This window comes from Myiozetetes cayanensis, unplaced genomic scaffold (genome assembly GCF_022539395.1).
Source record: "Myiozetetes cayanensis isolate MyiCay16 unplaced genomic scaffold, myiCay2020 scf5-8, whole genome shotgun sequence".
In the NCBI taxonomy this organism is placed as follows: domain Eukaryota; kingdom Metazoa; phylum Chordata; class Aves; order Passeriformes; family Tyrannidae; genus Myiozetetes; species Myiozetetes cayanensis.
Window position 1 is genome coordinate 81914775 of NW_026087742.1, and position 22196 is coordinate 81936970.

General features: G+C 38.9%; 1 protein-coding gene across 2 annotated transcripts; it reads right to left on the minus strand.

The window, feature by feature from the left end:
• Positions 1-243: 243 nt before the first annotated feature.
• Positions 244-21530, minus strand: GYG2 (glycogenin 2). 2 transcript variants are annotated; one of them, XM_050332141.1, is made up of 9 exons: positions 21229-21530; positions 15918-16059; positions 14049-14223; positions 12706-12868; positions 12046-12172; positions 10942-11164; positions 8599-8739; positions 6809-6919; positions 244-4955 (listed from the first exon to the last, which is right to left on the minus strand). In XM_050332141.1, exons 1-9 carry the CDS (start codon positions 21233-21235, stop codon positions 4794-4796), a joined length of 1251 nt encoding a protein of 416 aa, XP_050188098.1. In that variant the 5' UTR covers positions 21236-21530; the 3' UTR covers positions 244-4793. The 2 variants fall into 2 exon arrangements, with proteins under 2 accessions (XP_050188098.1, XP_050188099.1); XM_050332142.1 differs by having other exon boundaries at positions 4809-4955; positions 6809-6933.
• Between the last annotated feature and the right edge of the window lie 666 nt (positions 21531-22196).

The following is a 22196-nucleotide window of genomic DNA, read 5'->3' on the forward strand; positions in this document are numbered from 1 at the left end:
CTCAAAGCTCATCCAGCTTGAAATTCTTGAGGACTCTGGGTATATTTGAGAAGCATTTACATAAATGACCAAAAAGAAGGAGTAAATATTAAAAAAACTTTTGCTCATTGACAGATTGTAGGTTAAAATACACATATGCAGGCATAAATATAGTATTGAACTCAATAAAATACTGAAGACTTTTTTAGAATGTTGTGAGTGTAATGTTACATCTAATCAACTAAATTAAAAAAAAATCAAATTTATTCAAAACCTGGCTTCTTTTTGGATTACCATACAACTGCATTATTAAGATTTTTTGAAAGCAAGAAAAAAACATTTTAAAAAAATCTCAACTCCCCATGTTGATATAAAAGGCATTATTATAGGATCCAAACAACCCTGACTTCTACTCTGCCATTTGTCTAAAAATTGTAAGTAAAAGGTTTGGAAACAGAAAGAATTTATGGAGGTTTAAAAATGAAAAAAAAAAAAAAATAGTCTCTGAACAAAAGATAAAACAGGTACCCACCCATCACATGCAGTCAGTTCTGTTCCAAGTATTTAATACTATGAGAAGGCTTTGAATATCTTACTGCTCTTAAATAAAACAAATAAACTGTTTCATGTATTTATCATTGTTCAGAACACTGTACTGTGCCATAAAATGGAACAGACACTTTTCCAAGGCAGCTAACATCATGCCATCCTGCAAATCCTAAAATAATCACCAGTCAGAGGCTGGCTGTCTTGGAATTTTACTTTTCTTGTCCATCAAGTTTGTTGAATTTGAAAGGGCTCTGACAACAGTCAAAGTAAAATTCAGGAAAAAAACCTTGCAACTATTTTTCCCCCTTATTCGTAGCATATGATTTTCAGTTTTCTAACAATTATTATTTATGATGTTTGAGTCAAATATATATCATTGTACTTTTTTAACTACCTTTGATATGATTATGGTATGATGTTATTACAAGTTGAAAGCTTATACCAGGATGTAAAGTAAAACTTGAATGTCACCCCTTTAACTGACAGCACCAAAGAAATTGTTCTTTATGAGCCATCCAACTTAGGATGAACAGAATTTTAGCTGAAACATTTTGCAAACAATATACTGACAATGCAGACTGCTTCAATGACCACTAACTGACACGTATTTTTGCAGGCCATTTAAGAACTTACTACGATGCATTTAATCTCATTTAAAAGGCTGATTTTAAAAAACAAACTACAGAAATAAAATCCCAATATTATGACAAGAAAATTGTTGGGGAATTGGAATGTGAGATGTGAATTAATGAGATGTGACTTAAGAAAACGGGCCCATCTCATGTTATTTTCAAAGTCATAGGAATCAAAACAGTTTCGATTAGGAAAGCAACAGAATCACATCCATTAAGGAATAAGCAGGCATGCTGCACACTTGTTGCTGCTGAACAACTATATGTTTACGGGAGCACACAAACATATATTGCCACCTGCTACTAACCCAGCCTCCCATTCATGGACAGAAAAATCAAAGTGAAAAAACAACCAAAATGAAACAACTAAGCACTTTTTCAAATACCAGCTTCAGAAAAACCACTGTGAGCTGAATGAACTAGAGAGACAAAGGAAACGTCTTATTTACAAAGAATAACGCAGTTGGAAGAGTCCTCGCAAGACACCAGGCATTAAGAAAAGTGATATTTCAAGAACAATCTCCTTTTCTGTAGGCTAGGAAAGTGCATTAACCCACACGTCTAACCTACACTATCTCCTGTTTTTACATGAAGAGCACCCAATAAAATTGTTGTATGGCAAATAAAATTACCCTCTAAGTCAGGCTATGAATAACTCCAAGCACATGACAGAAGCAGCATCAGCATGTTTTGTTTTAAACACAAGCTGTCCTCTTTAAATACAGTCTGCCACACAGCAATAGGTCATAGTCCGGCCTTGTTAAAGAAGAATAGTGCCACCCACCAAAAAGCCAAAGCTTAACTTTCTTCATCCTAAAAATACTTGGGGCTATACCACAGTTTAATGTGGAAAAATTCCAGGTAAAGCTTGATAAGTTTTTTCTTCCCAAGTTATGTTTCAACTTAGGAAACCTCAGCCCTATGATTCGTGGCAGCATGCAGCCCATAACACCCCTCAGACCTGCCTGTGATCTCAGGATTTCAGAATGATGTCCATAAAAGCACACAATGCTGCCTGAAGCACAGGACTTGCAAATTCTGGAGTCACATACAAGATTCTCCCTTCTCACACATTGGTGACAACAGTTGTGTGCTAGAAGCCACTGCAACACTACACTATGTGTAATTAGTTCAACTTTTTTTTGATGTGAAGACAGGACAAAAAAACTTGGGCAGGGCCTTTAACAGCTACACTTTTCCATGAAATATAATAAACAAAATGGTGTTGTGCTAATTCAGGAGATCCTAAACATTATAATTACATATGTCTGTAGAAATAATTATAAGTCTAACCTTTTAATTCTGCTCAGCAGGTAATGCTAAATGTCTCAAAAGCAATTAAATCAAATTAAAAAAAAATTAAAGTAACTAGTCAGTAACAAGTAATAATCCCTGGCATATTGTAAACAACCTGTAGCAACCTATCATCTGATAAGTACATGACTTCATACGTCTTTTCCATTTCTTTTATTTCCATTACATTAATGTACATTCTTTGCAAAACATTGTATAAGACACACAGTACCATTTTACATACTAACAGTTTGACGTGTCCAGTAACAACTCCTTTTACTACATACACCTATTTAAAAAAACTTTCAGTTACTGATTTCACTTCAGTAATTTTTCTCCCATAATCTAATTAATGTGCCCAGTAAAATCTAGTTGTTACTGTAAAAAGTCCAGCTGCCTGAAGCGTGAGTTCACACTGCTGACTAGTTTTATAGTCTTCAAAACCCGTTTGAATTATGTTAGCAACAATGCTTATAAAACAAAACTTTCTCAGAAGTGCAGAAGGATCACAAAGAAACAGGGCTAATCAGCAGATCAAATGCCATGCGAGTAAGAGGACAGTGCAGCTTCTGCCGTCTCCACACAAGTGCTGCACTGGGCCACAGCACCAAGAGGTAGGATGCACCTACGTGCACTAAGGTGTGAAGGTCACCTACCCAGAAAGGCGCTGGCTATCGAGGGTCCCCAGGTTAGCCAAAGAGAGATGATTCTTCCCCATTTCTCTGCTGACCCTAAAACATCTAACTTAAGCTAGAAGCTTATATGCAGAAGACACACCAATGAGATTCACTCTTTTAAAGAGTGCTTAGAATAAATGAGAACTAGGCAAAAATCAGAAAAATCCTACAAAAGTAAAAGCAAATCCACTATTGTGAATATTAGAAATTAATTCTAAGATACTCAAAGATATATTTTTCTTCTTTTAAAGGACTTTTTATCTCTTTCATTAATTTCCTAATTTGTGCATCCTTGCATAATGTAACAGTATTTTTAAACAGAATTCCCAAGTTATTTCATTATGTATATCTCTACCAAAATTGGTGACATATTAAAACCAAAATTTTCAAGTCCTGCATCATCACTGCAGAATTTATATTCTAATATTGAGTGATGTTACAGATAACTGTGTCAAATCAGTTATCATATTAGCATAACTGTCAAAATCCTTTCTTTCAATGTTTTCTACTTTGAAAGAAAGTACTTTTTTGTGTTTGTTAAGACAAACTCACTGAATCAAATTTAAATACCCAAATTCACAAAACAATCCCTCCTAAGTACCCGTAATAAAATGGAGTCTCATCAGTAGATTTTTTTCTGGAACAACCCTCACAGATTTATTGGTTCCCACACACAGCTATTGTTTAAAATATCTTCAAAGGGCCTGTTTACTAAAACAAGTGCCAATTGAGTTTTCATTTGCACTCAAATTGCCTGTAATATGGGGCTATCATGCTGAGCAAGAAGGAAGCCTGTATCAGCTGCAGTTTGAAGTACTGTAAACAAATTGATATAAAGCACCAGAAGGTTTACACCATACCATCCGTGTTTCTTCCTCTGACTACACAACTGAGAATACTCAAGTAAAGCTAACAATATTTTATAAAGCAACAGTATCCTAAAGCAACAATATGAAAGGTTAACATACATTAGCAGTCTGTCTTAAGGGTTTTAAACCACTCTTCCCTTACACTAGTTATAAAGCTGAACATCTTCCTGTAAACAGACAAACACAGAACATCCACTAGTGATCTCAGATGAAGTCTGCAGTTCCTCTAACCCTAATCATATTTAAATTTAAAAGTTTTGTTGCAGACTCCTATGAGGACAGATTTCATCTCCTCACTTTTTTCTCATATTGAAGTCTACATCATGGTTACCCTTGAAAGCATTTATTTGGTTTCTGGAACAAGTTTTTTATTTAAATAGCTTTATAGCTTCTTTTAAATACTTCAGGAATAATTTCAGTCTGCAAAATAAACTGAACTTCCAAAATAATCTCAACTTCCCACATGTTTCCCACTCATGACTGTTTCTGCAGAATGCTGTAGGGAGGAACAGGGAACAATGCTAAATACATGAGAGATCATACTCAGAGCATACCATTCATTATTCTTTAGAAGGCACTATTGGAGAACACTGAAGATGAGACAAAAGTAACAATAAAGATGAGGCACACATCAGTTAAAAAAGAAGAGTCTGTATCTGTTAATCTCGTCCAAGAATCTATGAGGATCCATAATAACCTCTGGCAACAGGTAAACTGTTAAGATAGCCAAGTATTCAAGAATTGCATTTATAGAAGAAACATATATCACGATGGCCTTTATAATACACTCTATCTTAATGTAAAAATGCATCCAATTTCTTTTTGATATGTTCAAAAGCATCTTTCCCCATATAGTCCATGCGCCCCTCCTCCCATTTTCTCCGCTCATCTTCTGGAATTGGTTTTGCTGGTTTGAGGTGAATAGACAGCTCTGAAACAGAATCTGCAACCTCGTTCTGTGGGAAGAAGTAGAACAGTGGGAGAACAGTCATTTGGTTGTTCTCATTTCAGTGTTGTGATGTTGAACCTTAAATGTCAAACTTCTGCTTTGTACATTCCCAGTTAAAACAATAAAACAAACTATTCAAACATCCCTTCCTGTTTTGATAATGTGAGATCATTTTCTCATGCTTTTACTACTTTTCATAGAATATTTGAACATACCAAAGATTTATTTTACTGATCTTTACTCAAACCTTGGTATACGCAGCAACAACACAATACAAAATTTACAAATATGGCCTGTTTAGAGTAGAATTTCTCCTACAATAAAGTGTAACCATTTATCTGTGCAAATCTTGTTTTCAATAGGTTTTCATGTGAACATACATTTCTAGAATTTTTGGTCATTTGCTTTATCTGAACATCAGTGAGATCAGTATTATTTAGCAGATGTGAGACACATGGCTTGCATAAATTAATTCAAAAGATTGACACTATTCATTATACCAATAGCTAGTTAATTTTAAATGACAGTCCAAAACTTGACCTTGAACCAGGACTCACAATTATCATAGGTGCACCAATGCGAGACATTATTAGCGATAAATTCAACCACATAAAAGAAAAATTTATGTCCATGCTTGATGAAGGCCAGTAAAAAGGGAACATCCCAACAACTATAATCTGTAATAAAGGTGAAATATAACAAGGACTAATCAAGGCATCCACTGAAAACCTGCTTTCAGTACTACTCGAAGAGGCTCAAAGCCAAACAACTAATCTCATGTTATGAACAAAATTGAAATCAATTTGAATGACCTAGTGAAGCCTGCACAAATTCAATATACAACTGTTTCAGGACAGAACTTAATGGGCAGGAATCACTGGCTTAAACTGCCTAAATGCCCTGGAATATCCATTACATCTGTCAGTTTTGGGCAGACAAGGCATAGGACTTGTGCAAGACAAGGTAAGGTATTTCAAACAGCCAGCAGGACACTACATGCTTAGGTAACTGCATCCTTCCATATGTATCCCCACCTGCAACCAACTCTAAACATGAGTATATCCTCTGAAGAGCATGCTTGCTCCCTGTATATATATGCAAACATGCAACATGCACTTGTATTTAATTTTTGAGCAGGAGTTTCTTTATCATTAGCAAGTCTTATGAACAGCTCTGGATGCAATTAACAAGAGGACCGGAATGATCATGTGTTTAGAAATGAAGAATTTTAGCCAGGTCCCAAACACCCCTGGCTGCAGGGGAGCTACAGGTGTATTTCTCAGTCTTAAAATATTTCACCACAGTGCTTAACAATCATACAAAAGGCCTCATTAGGAAAATGGCTGTGTTGTGTAGCTTACAAGTCCTTGACACCCTGTCAAGCCCATCAACACTGAGTCTGTTCCTGTTCTCACACCACCCACATGTGCCCATAAATGCAGTGCAACATCACAAAGGAAAACCTAGTCAGTTAGGCTACTGTGGATTCTAACAAAACAAACAACCAAACAAAACAGAACAAACAAACAAACAAAAAATCCAAACAGTTTTGCTTGTATTAGTATTGGAGAACTAAAATTAACACCATGCATTGATTACTTGGGGGTTAGCACACAAAAATACCCATTTAAAAACTCCAAGTTTTTAAACTGAAAAAAAACCCCAAACACTGGAAAGGGATCCCTAGAAAGGGATCATAACCCAGTATTGGAAGCAGTTAAGAAATTACATAGCCTGAAAGATTAAAGAATTTATTTGCACATTGTATCATAATTAGTTGAGATTTCCCAAAAGTTATGCTGGCAGCCAAGACACGCATGCAATCACCAACAGATGTACAATGCACAAAGCTATGTGTACCAGTTCTGAGGGTTCCTGAAACGCAGGATGGGACACAGGTTGTTCTGAAGGTCTGTCAGGCTCAGAGAGATGGATGCTAGAATCGCTTGGTTCAACTTCATGTACAGGTTGCTAAAATACAGCCACTGAGGTTTAATTAGGAGAATATTTTTTTCATCCATACAATACAATCACTTTCAGTCTTGGGGAGGGGAAAGTAGTGATGGGAGGAAAAGCAGGGAAGCACATTATGACCAAGGAGAAAATTCATCTCACCTAGCTTTAGCTATCAAAATGGCATTGAATCGAAATTCCTACTATAATCAATCTAGGACAAATACCTCCACAGGGCAGTTCATCTCATCCTAAGATAGGTTCAGAGTGGCTGTCATTCTTCAGTGACTACAGATACAGCCTGGAAAGTGAGCTTACAGTAGATGCTTACCATTCTTGAGGTCAAACCTCAACAAGAAAACTTTCATTTTGGAATAACAGCTTGCTCTATGATGCATAAGCTTTTTATGTGTATGAAATAGGAACAGGACAATGTATTCAAAAACAGAGGCAAAATAGATTGCCCAAAAAATATTGTCCCAAATATTTGCCTTTGACAAATGCCGATACATAAATGAGTAAGCAGACCCTATTCTGAAGTCTTTTCCCCAAAAACAATCCCACAAGACTACTGAAGCAAAGCAACAAAAAGTGGAGTGATGGTATTGCTAAATAAGAAGAGAATCAGGCTATTTCTTTCTAACTAATATGGTCTTCTGATAAACAATCCTAGTAATTTAAATAATAATAGAAATTTAAATTTTAATGAAACTACTTTAAGTGAACGTTTTTATTTTTTTTACCCCAAACAAACACCTTGATAACGTGTTCCTATTTGGTTTGAGCTTTCCCAATAGAGTCAGACGCATGAGGCACAGAAGAAAATACATTCTTTGCAAATAAGTTGTTTTAAAATTACAGAGCTAGAAGGCTCAAAATTTTCCTTAAGCCCCTGGAAAGGGAAAGCGAGACCACAGTTTTACTTTATGGAGTAACTACAGTCTAAAGAGATGAAGCACTGAACATATTAAAAATTGTCTTCATCTTACTAGAGAGTAGTCCACAAGTTACAATAGCAGATGGCATTAGAACACTAATTTTCTTTTCTCCCAATTGTACCTTGCGTAGCACAGTTTATCATACAAGGCCTAATGACTTACACCTGCAGAAACATTCTGCTATTATGTCCAACTTAATTCCTGCATACAACAAGGGGACCCGCTGCAAAAGAAATACACAAATACAAGAAAAGTACAAGAAAAGACAAAAGACAGGAAGACTGCACTGTTTGTTAGTGGATTCTTTTCAAGACTCTCCTTGTTGCCCAATTCACAGAAATTTGGGGAACAGTTTTCTGTGGGTCAAGACCTGAGGGGAAAAAAGAGTTCTACAGAGGAGTGATAGAAAGGGTTCTAGTTTTAAATATATTAATTCACAAGACTGTTAATATTCAAAATATTACTTTGGTAACAGATTTTTTTATATTACATTTTATTAAGTACCTAGCAATTTTGAATAAGTAATCTCTTCCTAAAATACAATGCAAGCTCTCAACCTCCAGACACCTCAGGCATGCATGACTTAGGATTAAAAAAAGAAAAATACTCTTTAGACTATTTTTGATGCCAGAAAGAAAATTCAAGAGCTACAGCTAATTTGAAGATATAATCTCCCAGATCAGAAGCATAATGAAAGAATCTCCTTTTAGTATATAATTTTACTTTGTTAATGCAAATAGTAATATACAACATACTTACAGCTTCGAAAGTGAGTTCCTCGGGTGAAGACACTGTGGGATTTATTTCATTTGCCTGCTCCGGAAGCTCAGGCGTTTGCTGTGAATTGGGCACACAAGGACTGACCTTCTTCAGTGTAATTTCAACTCCATTGAAAGTGTGCTAACAAAACCAAGAACATCTCACCATTAAAATACAATTTTGCAGAAAAGTAATATCTTATCTGCAACAGCTGCACTTCCTTAGAGGGATTTCAGCATGAAAGGAATAAGTTAATGCAAAAAAAAAAAAGTGGGCAGTCCTAGATTCAGAGCACCTTGCAGCTTAGAGTTTTGCACTCATGAGCATGCTAGCATAATCAGGAGGTAAATCTAACAGGTATTTCCACCTTCATGTTACCATATTTGAAGTATTTCTTTAATGCACAATGTCTTAAAAGTAAAACATGTTAAAGTAAGAGATCAAAAACTACCTGTTCCTTGCTCTGCCTTCCAATTTGTCATGATGTTAACAAACCAAATTATCCTCTGATGCTTTGATAGTAATTGTTCAACTGATCCTATGGGACTATGCAATTAGTTCAAGGATGATAATAAATTAACATTACAAAACATTAAGAAATATTTACATATATATAAATGTGATCTAATTTGTCATGGCTGGATACAAAATTAAAAACTGTATTTCTACACATTACTTTATGCTGCTGGTCCCCAAGAAATCATCTATTTATCAACAGATTTTTTTTATTCTATTCATGAAAAGCATAGATTGCTGCATTTCCTTCAAAGAAGAAAAAAAGCATAAAGAGATCAATAAATGTTTGGTGACATATGAGTACTGTGTATAACATCCTAAACGTCATTAACTCTGGTTTTGCAATCCTGATTTATTTGTTATGACCATTGTGAAACAAGTTATAATGCAGTTCTGAAAACGTAAAATTTTATTACAATTCAAGGATTAGTTTGATTGTCTGTATCAACTTAGCTTCATGAAAAACAAAAGTCTGTTTGTTTCACAGCCAGATTATCACCTTCCTCAGCTAATTTGTACCATACTTTAATTCGCAGAATCTACGCACGTACATTCCCATAAGAACTATTTATAGATTAAGAAGAGGGCTGCAGTAAATCTTTAAAAGGGATTTTTCCAAACTGCTACTTTGGATGCTTCTACAAGCAATCAGTGCTACTACCAATCAACAGAACACATGTATTGGGATTACACGGCAAGGTTTTGGTAACAAGGGGCTACAGGAGTAGCTTCTGTGAGAAGCTGCTAGGAGCTCACCCCATGTCCAAAGGAGCCAATGCCCACTGGCTCCAAGATGGACCTGCCACTGGCCAAGGCCAAGCCCATTAGTGACGGTGGTAGCACCTCTGGAATAACAGATTTAAGGAGGAGGAAAAGTTGCTGTGCCACTGGACAACTGCAGATGGAGGAGTGAGAATATGTGAGAGCAATACTCCTGCAGACACCAAGGTCCGTGAAGAAGGAGGGGTAGGAGGTGCTCCAGGTGCCAGAGCAGAGACAACCCTGCAGACCATGGTGAGGCAGATGCCCCCCTGCGGCCCATGAACGTCCATGGTAAAGCAGAGATTCACTTGCAGCCTGTGGAGGACCCTATACTGGAGCCAGTGGATGCCTGAAGGAGGTTGCAACTTCACGGAAAGCCCACACTGAAGCAGACTACTGGCAGGACCTGTGAAGCCATGGAGACAAGAGCCTGCACTCAGGTTTGCTCGCAGGACTTGTGACTCCATGGAGGATCCATGCTGGAGCAGTCTGTTCCTGAAGGACTACACCCCATGGAAGGGAAGCCCATGCTGGAGCAGTTAATGAAAAACTCCAGCCCATGGCAAGGATTAATGTTGGAAAAATCCATGGTCTTCTGTGGGAGGGACTCCACACTGGAGCAGAGGAAGAGTGTGAGGATGCCCGCTTTCCCCATCCCCATGTGCTATTGCGGGGAGGAGGTAGAGAAAATAGGAAGTTAAGTTGAGCCAGAAAGAAGGAAGGGATGGGGAAAAGTTGTTCTAAGTTTGGGTTTATTTCTCATTATCCTATTCTGATTTGACTGGTAATAAATTTGATTAGATTCCCCAAGTTGAGTCTGTTTCACCTGTGACAGTACGTGGTGAGTGATCTCTCCCTGTCTTTATAGGGACCCATGAGTCTTTTGTTATATTTTCTCCCCCTGTCCAGCTGAGGAGGGTAGTGATAGAGTGGCTTTGGTGGGCACCTGGGGTCCAGCCAGGGTCAGCCCACCACATATGTAATTTCTTCCTCTAACAAACATAAAATTTTCAGAATTTTTGGGTTTTTATTTCAACATATTCCAACCAACTCCTTATCAGTTACCTTACATTCCTCAGATTCTGATTCTTCCACCTTTTGAAGTTTTTCTAACAAAGGCAGTATGCTGGCACTGTATATATTCCACCAGAGGGCAAGAAATGACAGCTGATGAAAAGATCCAGAGGTGGTGCCATCCTGCATAACTCTCTTTGTCTGAAGGTTGTATTTGTAGTTCCAGGGCTTTGTCGCTCCCAAGAAGTGAACAACTTTGGCATCTCTACCAAAACTGTAGAGATCAATAGAGATATTTTTTTAGCATATATAAGCTCATAAAGAAACATGCTTACTCTCACAGGTGAGGTAATTGGACATTTTGCAACAGTAACACATTCAAGATGAGTATATATTTAATTTTTTTTCTATCTTATTTGTTTAAGTCATCTCATTTAAAATACAAAAATGTTGCATTGCCATTCACTTCCAGTTGCTCATTCTAGTAGAAAAGCTCATGAAGGAAACTGACAGGCTCACGAAGTACCATTTCCAGTCCTCCTGCATGCTCTGTTCACAAACAAATACCACTTCAAATATTAAATCAACATAATTAGTTATTACTGATTTCATATTAAGAATTACTACTAAATACATTGACCTAATTTCACCTTCCAGTAAATGTACTGTGCAACTGAAACAGAAATTCGTAACACCCTAAATCCCACTTTCTTTTTACCTGAAAATTTTTCATCTGCATTGTCTGAAGTCATATAATTAGTAGCACAAATTTCATTTCACAGAAGAACCTAAGAAATGGTTCAAAAAAATTTAAACAACAACTCCAACTGTTTCTCATAGAAATTTCTCATAGAAATGAAATTCTCACAGAAATGAAAGGAACAAGTTTAAAAGTAAAGCTGTCACAACCTAATGCTAAAGTAATTACACCTTTTCAAACATGAAAGAAGCTTTTCTGAAAGAACATGAGACAGTGTCCAGATGCAAGACATTCATATTGCATTTAGGTTTCTATTGCACGGCTTTTACATAAGATCATTTGTTACTACTGTAATTTATCATGAACAGGATATGCCACTATTAATCTCTCTTACAGAAGGATGTTTTTTAACAAACTACAGAGGTTTACAGTCAGTCAGAAGTGTTACTACTTACTGATTGAAAGCAGGAACATAGGTGTATACAGCATTGCTGCTTAAGTTGTAGAGGAAAGGTAAGTGTTTGCCAATATCTGCTGTTGCCCAGTTGCTGAAGAAGCTATTCAACAGTCCTTGATCACCTCCTAAAGAACACATAAAACAGTATTACTGGTATTATGTGTTGTGTGCACACTCAAATTTATATCAGAATTTCACATCCAAGGATGGGAATGAGACTGATGTGTTCATGGGACAGCAACTTGGGCTTGAAAATATGGCCATGTGAGCAGGTACAAGTGAATAATACCTGATTCACTCCGATGCAAGTTCAGTGCAAATGAAGTTCTATTGTAATATATGAAGAAAGGAGTAGGGTTTGGTCTCCCTCAGAGCAGAAGATGAAGATCAGCTGTATTTCTCTCTCCTAAGCCAGACAGCAAAATTAAAACTTTCTGAGCAAGATTCAGACCCAGTGTCCCTTCATTGCCCTTTTCTGGGAAGCACAGTCCACATTAAATCAACGGGTCTTAAATACAGCATGAGAGGCAAAGTTCTGCACCTTTAATTCTTGTGGGGCAGAATTAGGTAAAGCGCAGAGAACTCCTGCCTTCCTCTTTTCTGCCTGATAGCATGGAAACTATGACTTGCACTTCATTCCTTATGCTTTGCCCCTTACCATCAAAGCTGCCGTGTTCGGCAGCAAACCGGAGCAGTAGGTTGTAGGTTTTCAAAGAGGGACGGAACACAAATACTCCACTATTAAAGCAGTCAGGCCAGCCAGAATCAGGAGCTGCTGAAAACTCTTCTCGATCAAACAATTCATCAACATTGCAAAGTACCTTAGAGAGAGCCGGAAAAGAGAGAAAATGTTAGAGGAAATGTTTGCCTAAAACATGAGTTGCTAAATTAGTACCAATGCAGTAAATTGCTAGTTTGGTCTAGTATACGGCATGCAGGGCATAAAAGCATTGGAAGTGTAAATATGCTAGGGGTCAGAACCCCTTTTTTTGATTTAATAAGGCAACATTGTTTGTGGTTCTTCATGATTTCTCTGATGAAAGTGCAGAGCCTGTGATATTATTTCATGAACTTTGGAGACCATCTAGAAAGTCCTTTTAAATATTATAACATACCCTGAAAATACAGTTTCCTTCTTTCTTAGCTCACCTTTCATAATTCATTATTTTCAGTAATTGCAACAGACCTGAATGAAAACTGGGCAGTCTAAATAACTTGGGCTAGGAACTGACTGACTAAAGGGGTAGTAGAAAAACTGTATCTCGCTACCAGTTTTCTAATGTAAGTTAAGTTATTTGTTTTTTAAGCTTCACACGGAAGTGAGAAAGTCAATCAGATTATGGCCCAGATCACATTTAAAGTTGGTGGAAAGACATCTGTGCAGTCGCTGAAAGTCAAGACCCCACCTACAACTGTGAAAACCAGAAGAAAATTTTTTTAGGAGAAAGATTACTTAATTGAATTTAAAACAAAGACAAAAATTTGCCTTCCTCCTTCAGTGTAAATCAGGAAATCATAAGCCTCTCTCCTCAAGAAGAATAACTTAATTTGGTTTCTAATTCAGATGCAGCCCAGTCTTTCAAAGTGAGCTGTGAAAATGCAAGGGAAGGCTGGCATGATTGCCCGTGTCAAACTTATGGCCATTTTTTGTCTCTATACTTCTAAAAACTGCATTAAAAAAAGTAATTATTGTTTCTGGGGTTTTTTTTTCCCATTTTAAAACTAGCCTGCCTTCCTGACCAGAATAATTAGGAACAAAAGTATATGAGAGAGATCCCTTTAAACATCTATAAGAAGCCTCTGTGCATTGAGTGAGTTTGTGATCTCTTTTGAGGACAGTCCTGATTCTACTTTCCTTAAGAATGAATTTATTTTTATGCAGCCAGCAAAACTGTGAGCAGCAAATCTGGTCACTTCACGGACCAATAGGCTGCCTGACAAGGAAGTATCCCACACTCAGGAGACAGACACAAATGTTTCTGCAGCTCCCACTCTACTCACCAAAGTGTCTGCATCCATGAACACACACTTGCTGTACTGAGTAAGAGTCCAACAATGAAGCTTAGTGAAGGTTACACCCAGTTCTGGCCTCTGCATCAGAGCCAAATGGACTGAGTCAGCACTGTCAAGCACATCCACCTGGATTACTTCATCAAATACACTGCGGAGGACTGACCTACCAGAGTGAGCAGTGAAGAGAAAGAAGGGCACTTAGACAACTTCAGAGTTCACTTCAGGCGTGAAAACAGTGACACATAGCACCGTATTAATTATGGCAATAACCAAGGCTAGATTGATTGGTTAGAATAAGAAGTCAGAAGTGCAAAGTCCTTGCAAACAGTCTGCTGAAGAATCAGACCACAAACCATTGCCTCTTCCACTCTGGGGGCCAGCACATCTCAAAAGCAACAGCTGCTGTATGAAGGAGAAAACAATCCTTATTTAAGTCGCTTGATCTCTTGTATAAACACCAACTTTCATTCTGCACAATTGATTCTAAAGAACAGCACCATACTTTGTTCCCTCTACACTGAACAGCACTGCCAGCACATTATGCCCAAGTAAACACAGCTTAAAAACTGCACCTTTTCAAACTGGCAACATAGAGTTGCTCATTACTACAAATTATCTAAAATGAGACTTTTAGGAAGACACTTCTTTTTCTGTGCATGTCTTTCATGGGAATTTTACAGGCAACACTGAAGTAGGTAATTTTCCAACAAGAAAAAAAGTCTTTCAAGCACAGGTTATTTTTTGCATTACACTATTAATTGCAAAGTCCTGGATATCACACATACACAGAAAGAGAAAAGCCTGTGCTGTTTGAAATCTAGATTTCAGGGACATTAGCTTTTGCCTGCCTGATCTGCAAGGGACAGGAGTTAACTGGGAAAGATCTAAGAGTGGGTACAGATTTTTAGAAGGATAGTTCAGTGATGTACTTTTTAAAAAATGCTATCTTTGATTAAAAATATATATTATAAAGGTTTTTCTTCCCACTGAATGGGGATGAAAAAACCCTGTGGATTTAGAATTGACTCATGTGTCAAATGGATACAGTATTCCCTTGGGAAGGTGACAGTGTTCTGACATAACAAAATCCATACTCTAAAAAGTCTGTAGAAACAGATTTTTGTGCATTTAGTCATAGAAAAATGTGAAAACATGTTCCTTGAGTCAGATGCCTTGCAAATACATTTCACATTGCATACAAAAATCAGGAGCTTGCACACTGCCTAAGCCATAACAGAACTAAGAGTTTAAGTAGCATGGCATGGCATGTTCCTTTTAACAGGTGATACAGTCCTCAAAGTAACAGGGCTTGATTCAACAGACCTAATCAGATTGGTGTAAAGGTAATTCTGTAGTGCCTGTAGAAACATAACCCACATTGAACAAAACGAAGCAAGAAGAAATTAATTTCTCATCATGATAGCTGTGCACCAATATTTTAAGATTACTCATCAGAAACCTAGCCCTTTAGTTTTTGGAGAGTTCTGATGTTACAGGTGGTTATATATCTTGCTCTTTCTAAAAGAGAAACACTTTGGAGAAAAACAAACAAACAAACAACAAAACAACAAACCAAACAAACCAGCAATAGTGCCTTTATTTCAGCTCAAAAGCATTACACTCAAACCTTAGTTTCAAAATTTTCAGCTTATATTCTCAATTATGAGCTTAAGAAAACTTCCAGCCAACAAGCTCTACTCCTGTAAGTGAATTCTTATTATGTTTAAAATCTTATCATGGATGTTATTTGGGACTCCTCTCAGAAATCACTAGCCAAAGGGGAAGCCTCCTAAAATCTTTCATGCTGTTGTTTGTTCTTCCATAATATCAGGTCTCCAAAAATACATGAATACTTACCTCATCCCACTGGAAACCTCTGGTGTAATTAGAACTGCCAATTTTCTAGATGTCTTATGGTTCCTCAGTGACTGTCCGAGAACCAGAGCGCCTTGACAGTACACGTCATCAGTAGCAAGGGTCACAAAGGCTTGATCTGTTACTGCAAGCAAACATTCAGAAGGTTCACTTTACAGCTCTAACATAAGCTCTTTTGGCAGAGTCCCTCCTCCTCCAGCTAAACAACAGGCTGTGGCTTATAACAACCTGCAGTTTCTGTGATAAACTCTTTTCTCTCCCAAACTCCCCCAGAAGACACAATCGAATAGAAGATCCAGTGAACGTGACTGCAGTATGTGTTTCTGAATTGTGTTATTTTTGACTGCCTGATTTACATAATGACAGGTATGAAGTTTTTGGACTAGTCTTAGAAAAATAATTCTCTACGTCTTATTGCCTAAACATAATGTCAAACAAGAAAAGCCAAAATTGTACATATTTAGGTTTGAGATTTATCTAACGTAATATAATACAACCAATAAAGAAAATGTTCCTGTTTATGCAGTGCCAAAAGCTAAGGAAAAGAACAAGATGTTGAGTGCTAGCCAGAAATACTCTTCTTTCCATAACATCACTGAGTACAAACCAACAGATATTATTCTTTGCTCTGTCCTCTTTGTACTGGAGTAACTGGTGCTGGGTGAACAACTGCAGAGAAATTGCTACCAAGATTGGTACACCTCCTAGAAGCTGAGGAGCCTTACCTCAAGGAACACCAAGAAAATTAGGAGTGTTCCTCATTGTGAAGAAACACACGGGAAAAAGTTACAATTAAAAAAGAAGAGGCACTTCTGCACAACAGGAGACATAATGTATTCTGCAGAGATACCAGCCCTGTGGCAGTATCGTTAGGGGCTGCTTCTTCAGCTCTACCCTCTGACAGAACCACCACTACCAGAGTTCTCCTGGGATGAGCCAGAACAATGACTCGGCTAGGTGAACAGCTTCCTTGGAGCAGAAGGATGACCTCAGCATTCTAGGCTGCAAAATTAACCAGAACGAGACAAGCAGGTCACACAGATGACGGGAATTCCACTGAGCTCTATGGAGTTTCACAAACACTTGCGTTGAAATACTTGCACTTGAACTTTGTTTAAAACCACCGTCATCCTAAGGGACAAGCAGTTACATTAAATAAATCAAAACAACCAAACAATAACAACATAAAAACCCTGTCATACAGTTTCCAGGGTCTGTGAGAGACACTAGGAAAGAATCTCAGAGAACTAGTTGCAGAGAACACAAAAAATGACCTCATGGCTGCCTCAGCCAGAGGTTGCCAAAATTAATGAGCTCAAACCTCTAACCTAACATCAAGGTATGCAATAAAGTATGGTTGGTGCTTGTGACAAGTTCTCAGACACTAAGTATTTTCATTTTTCATGTCCTCCAAATGCAGAGCAAAGCACGGACTCACTGGTGTGCTGTCTTTGCTCCCCTTTTCATCCCTACCTCTTACTCATCTCCAGACAGACCTGAATTCAAATGATGCAAATTATGTTTGCTGACATTGCAACACATCTCTACACCTTAGGAGAATCCTCGTAGTGTCAAAATTGGCCAAAAAGCCTGAATCATCCACCCAAACTCAAAGTAGTTTGGAGGACTCATAGCTAAGCAAACTCCAATAATATTTCTAATTACAATTTCCAGAAGAAGAAAATGAAAAAATGAGCTTTCAAAACTCCTGTTATTGTAACAGCTCAAACAAGTTATGGGTGTTCCAGAAAAACAATGAATAAGGAGTTGCCTTAAAAGGACAGTTGTGCAAGTAAACTACTCCTACTGCAATTTTCCGAAAGGTTACAGGAATAAATACAAACATCCATAAAAACCAATATAAACCAAAAAGACACTGAAGGTTACTTAAGCAATAAAATTACTCTGACAAGACACAAAAAGTCAACAAAGAAAGGCACTTTTGTGTTAGGCAACAAGCTTCTTCAGCCAAAGAAAGGTAATAAAACAGCTACTGAGAGGAATGTGGGAGGTAGGTTAATACAAAAAGCAAACTGTGAAATGAGTGGGAGTTCAAATCTTAAAATACTGTTTTAAATAACAACCACGAAGCTGAACACATGATCTTTGCATTGCTTTTGCAAATACTTTTAGCTACAGAAACTGAATCTCTGCCTAAGTAGTACATATAAAACCACACAAGCTAGTCATCAAATAGTTCAGCAAGCTGGTATGGCAAATTACCACATTCTAGACATGCTTTCGTGCCCTGTACCTCTGGGGCAAAAGCTGTGGTCACAACACGAGGAGGCAAACAGCCAGACAAATACTGCTTCTAAGAAACTCTTTTGGATACCTCACAAAGAAACCAACTGTCTGTTTTGAGAATCAGATGTGGGATACATGTTATGGCCTTCTTAACAGAGTGAATCATTAATTAAACATATAATCAAACTGAATTGAATGAAACAATTTAACATTAAAATATTTCTGGGGCAAAGAGAGAAGCATGTTCTAGCTATTTTAAAATCCTACAGGTGCATTGCTAATCCATTAAGGATCTGTAGGGAGGTTAAAATCAAAATGTTTTATCATTACTTTTTCTTTCACCTAATCCTTGCTTTCAAGGAAAAAGTGTTACTTGACTTGCCATATTTATAAATTTCCTTGGAACACTGTCCCCATAAGTAAACATTTTGTTTTTATTACTGAAAACTAAGGATCAGGTTTTCATATAAACTTGTGAAAGTAAACTGTTTACCTGAAAATCCCCATTTAACTGAAACTGGGACAATGCTGCAATAAATCTAATGTATACAGGTTTTCACTCACTGGCTTTAGGCTGCAAAAGAAGATTTAATCTTTTAAGTTTGAAATACAAAAGGTGTAAGTATTTAGAACTCATTGCAACTGGATTTTTTTAAAAATTGTTGAGAACACCACTATGCATAACTTTCAATTCTTTGGGCTGAATGACAGTAGGATTTTTTATGGACAACACCTAGTGTGAAGAATATCAAGTTTTTAAGCAAATTGTTTTCAAGTTGTGGATATTTATTGCTAATACCATTATCAGTGAATTATGAGAAAAGTAAGTGTATGATTAGAATCCCATTAAAACCCTATCATATGAATTTATAAATCTACTCATTTCTCTTGTATGGATTACTACACAGCATATGATGATGCAAATTAAGAAATCATTATTATCAGTAGTGGTTTCTCAGTTTTATTACCTAACAATAGCTTCTTAGAACAAAACAAGGATTTTCAAAGAAGTAAGTTTTTAGAATCTGCTCTGAAGCTACACAGATAGCCACACAGGAAAGACAGCGAAAGTATGTGAATCACTACAGTCAGAGTGATCTTATGCTGAACTTGTTAAATCTTTTTTAACCAAGATCACCAACTTCTTATTCTACTCACTCGTAGCAGTAGTTCCTCAGACACTGCCAAAGGTAAAATTATTCAACAGGCATGAAAACCAACTCTAGGGCATCTAAAAACCTTACTTAGAATATGAACAGAGCAAGCAGACAGGGTGGTGCTCACTTTGATGTTCAAAGAAAAAGAGAAAGGGAAATGAACCAACACCAGGTACCTATTCTGAGAATCAGGACTGACTGACAATAACAACCACTGGGTGAACCAGATGCACCTGCCAGCTTTGAGACAAGTTTAAATATGGTAGGGAAGTTTTTTCCATAATCCACCAGACAGGACTTTTTAAATGTATTTTCATATTTCTCCTGATAGAAAGAGAAAGGATAAACGTTTTTTGACTGTTGCTCCTAGAGTAACAACTCAGATTTACCAAGCTACCCAGTCCAAAATTGCAACAGAAGACCAGACACTCCTATGTTATAGTTTTTCTACAAGCATATTCTAAATAACACATTACCATCTCATGCATAAAAATAAGAGCAGATAAGTCAATAGCCAGAAGCCTCCAAGGGGCTGGTTAGGCCCTCAGTGTGTGCTGCCATTCATACTAACCAACACTGTACAACTGCTTTCTTAAATTCCTCCCCAGCACCATCTGTTGCTCTTTTGTCACCTCCCCCCTACTACTTCAGAAACAACCTTCAGGACGAGCAGGCTACAGTCTGGACCTGTGCCCACTGGGCCCAAAGTATCTTTCTGAAATCCCAAGCAACAATGATGTAACACAGCCCCAGCTCACAGCACGCTCTGGGGTCCTCCCCAGAAGATCCGCTCGTATCTTTTATTAAAACAATACTGAATTTTAGTAGACAGGATTATGACTATCGTGTTGGAAGAGGACTTGATTCCAATATTTTGTAGCTTTTACTATGTACTTTTCAGTTAAGAACAGTTACATTCTGCTTCAAGACCCTGCAATTTTGTTATTCAACATAGTAAACGACCCTCATAAAAACTCAAATGCAACATTATAATATGTAAATAAGCATAAGGCATAGCACCCAAAACTAGTCCCAAAACAGTTATATACCAGTTTGAAAAAGTTATAATAATAATATATAGTATTAATATTAGTATATCATTATAATTGCTTAAGCAATCCAGAGATAGAACAGAGGAACTAATATGTATCAAGCTAGATGCTTCCAGTCTTTCCACACTTTCCTTTAAACAAAAACAAAACCCAAAACAACAAACCAAACAAACCCACAAACCTCTAATCCTTTAATTTGCAGACTCCCTTTCTGCATCTTTCCAGTGGTGCTGAGGTGCCACATACAGGAATTCAAGCTTGGGATTCATCAGGCTGAATGCCTGACATCCTCCAAATCGTTCAATAAACCCAGCTTTGGGAGAGCTGCTACTCAACCTTTCCCTCGGTTTTGAGAGCATGTTCAAGAAACAAAACTGCACCTTTACCCACCACATCTAGTTATCCCTAAGATCAGTACCTCACGGCTTTAAGGATAAACAAATAAGAATAATACTGCTGTTTTGTAAGAAGAGGACATGAAAAAGGTTTCTCTGAATCTGCTTTAGACTGAGGGAGCCAACCCCAGGCTGTCACCCTGCGGATCCACCAGGAAAGCACACAGAGACCCGAGCAGGCCAACCTGTACATACAAGCAGAACACAGAAACCAGTTCAACTATTTCAGTCCACCATCCAGACAGCTGAAATCCCAATCTGAAGTTGCACAGTACTCTGCTGATAAGGAAACCGCAGAGACCCTCGCCCACATGGGGGTGTGAGAAGGGCGAAAGCCCCGGGGGGCACCAGCCTGCGCTGCCGACCGGCCCTGCCTGCCCCGAGAGGCTGCTGAGCTCAAGGGGGGCTGCGGAACCCCGGGTCCCCGGCCGGAGGTACTTACCGGGCATCGTGGGCAGTTCCGGGGCCGGCCGGGCACGGCTCAGACCGGGAACCCACCGCCACCGCCGCCTCACCTGCTGGCGGCGGGCCCGCTAAATCGCCAAATGGGATTAGCTTCTTTCCTGCTGAAGGCAGTGGCAGGTGAATTACATTCGCAGGGACTCCTTGCGCAGCGGCAGAAAAACGGCATTAGCGGCAGAGACCATCGGGGGGGCGGTGTTGGCACGACCCACCCCGCCCCCGCTCCCGGCGCTGGCTTTACTGCAGGGGAGGCATCCTTCTCTTGCCCGCTCCTCTTCTTCGCCGTGCGCCCCCGCGCCGCCCCGCTCCCGAGCAGGGCACGGTGCGGAGCTGGGCACGGTGCGGAGCTGGGAACCCGCAGCCCCCGACACGGGCCCCGCACCTGCCCGCGGCGCCCCCGCGCCCCGCGGCGGCACCTCCAGTGGGCGCGGCGCTCCCGCTCCCGCTCCATTGGCGGCCCGCGGCAGCGCCCACCCCGCGCCGGGGGGAGGCCCTCGCCTCCCCTTCTTCCTCTGCCCTCCCGGCACGGCACGGCCCCTGCGCGCTGCTCGGAGCGGCTCCGGCTTTCAGCCGCTGAAACAGAGCCTCCCCGGCCACGCATAGGGCTGTGCGGGAACGAAGAGGAAGGAAGACAGGCAAAGCCCGTGGTGGTGAAGGTGGCAGAGTGCGGAACGAGGTCGTAGAGCACGAGTACCATGACTCCAGCGTGGTATGCGGTCAACCCAGATACATGGGGTTTGCCGTAATTTAAGGGAGTCTACCCCTAACTTTCTGAGGCCGTTGCAGCCCCTTATAGATACACACGGTGTGATAACTTGCCACCCAGATAAGTAGATGTTTTCAGGGAGCTTGTGCTATTCAGAGAGCTGTGAATATTTTAAGTAATGCATAAATAAATGTGCAGTTATTCACACAGCGTGTTTTTGCCACTAACTTAGAAGTCATGTA

Coding starts and splice junctions, on each gene's coding strand:
- GYG2 (XM_050332141.1), bottom strand. Junction 8,740..10,941: donor CAGAATCTGAGGAATGTAAG/GTAACTGATAAG, acceptor TGGTTTTGTTAG/CACACTTTCAATGGAGTTGA. Junction 6,920..8,598: donor AGGAACTCACTTTCGAAGCT/GTAAGTATGTTG, acceptor GCTGTATTTTAG/CAACCTGTACATGAAGTTGA.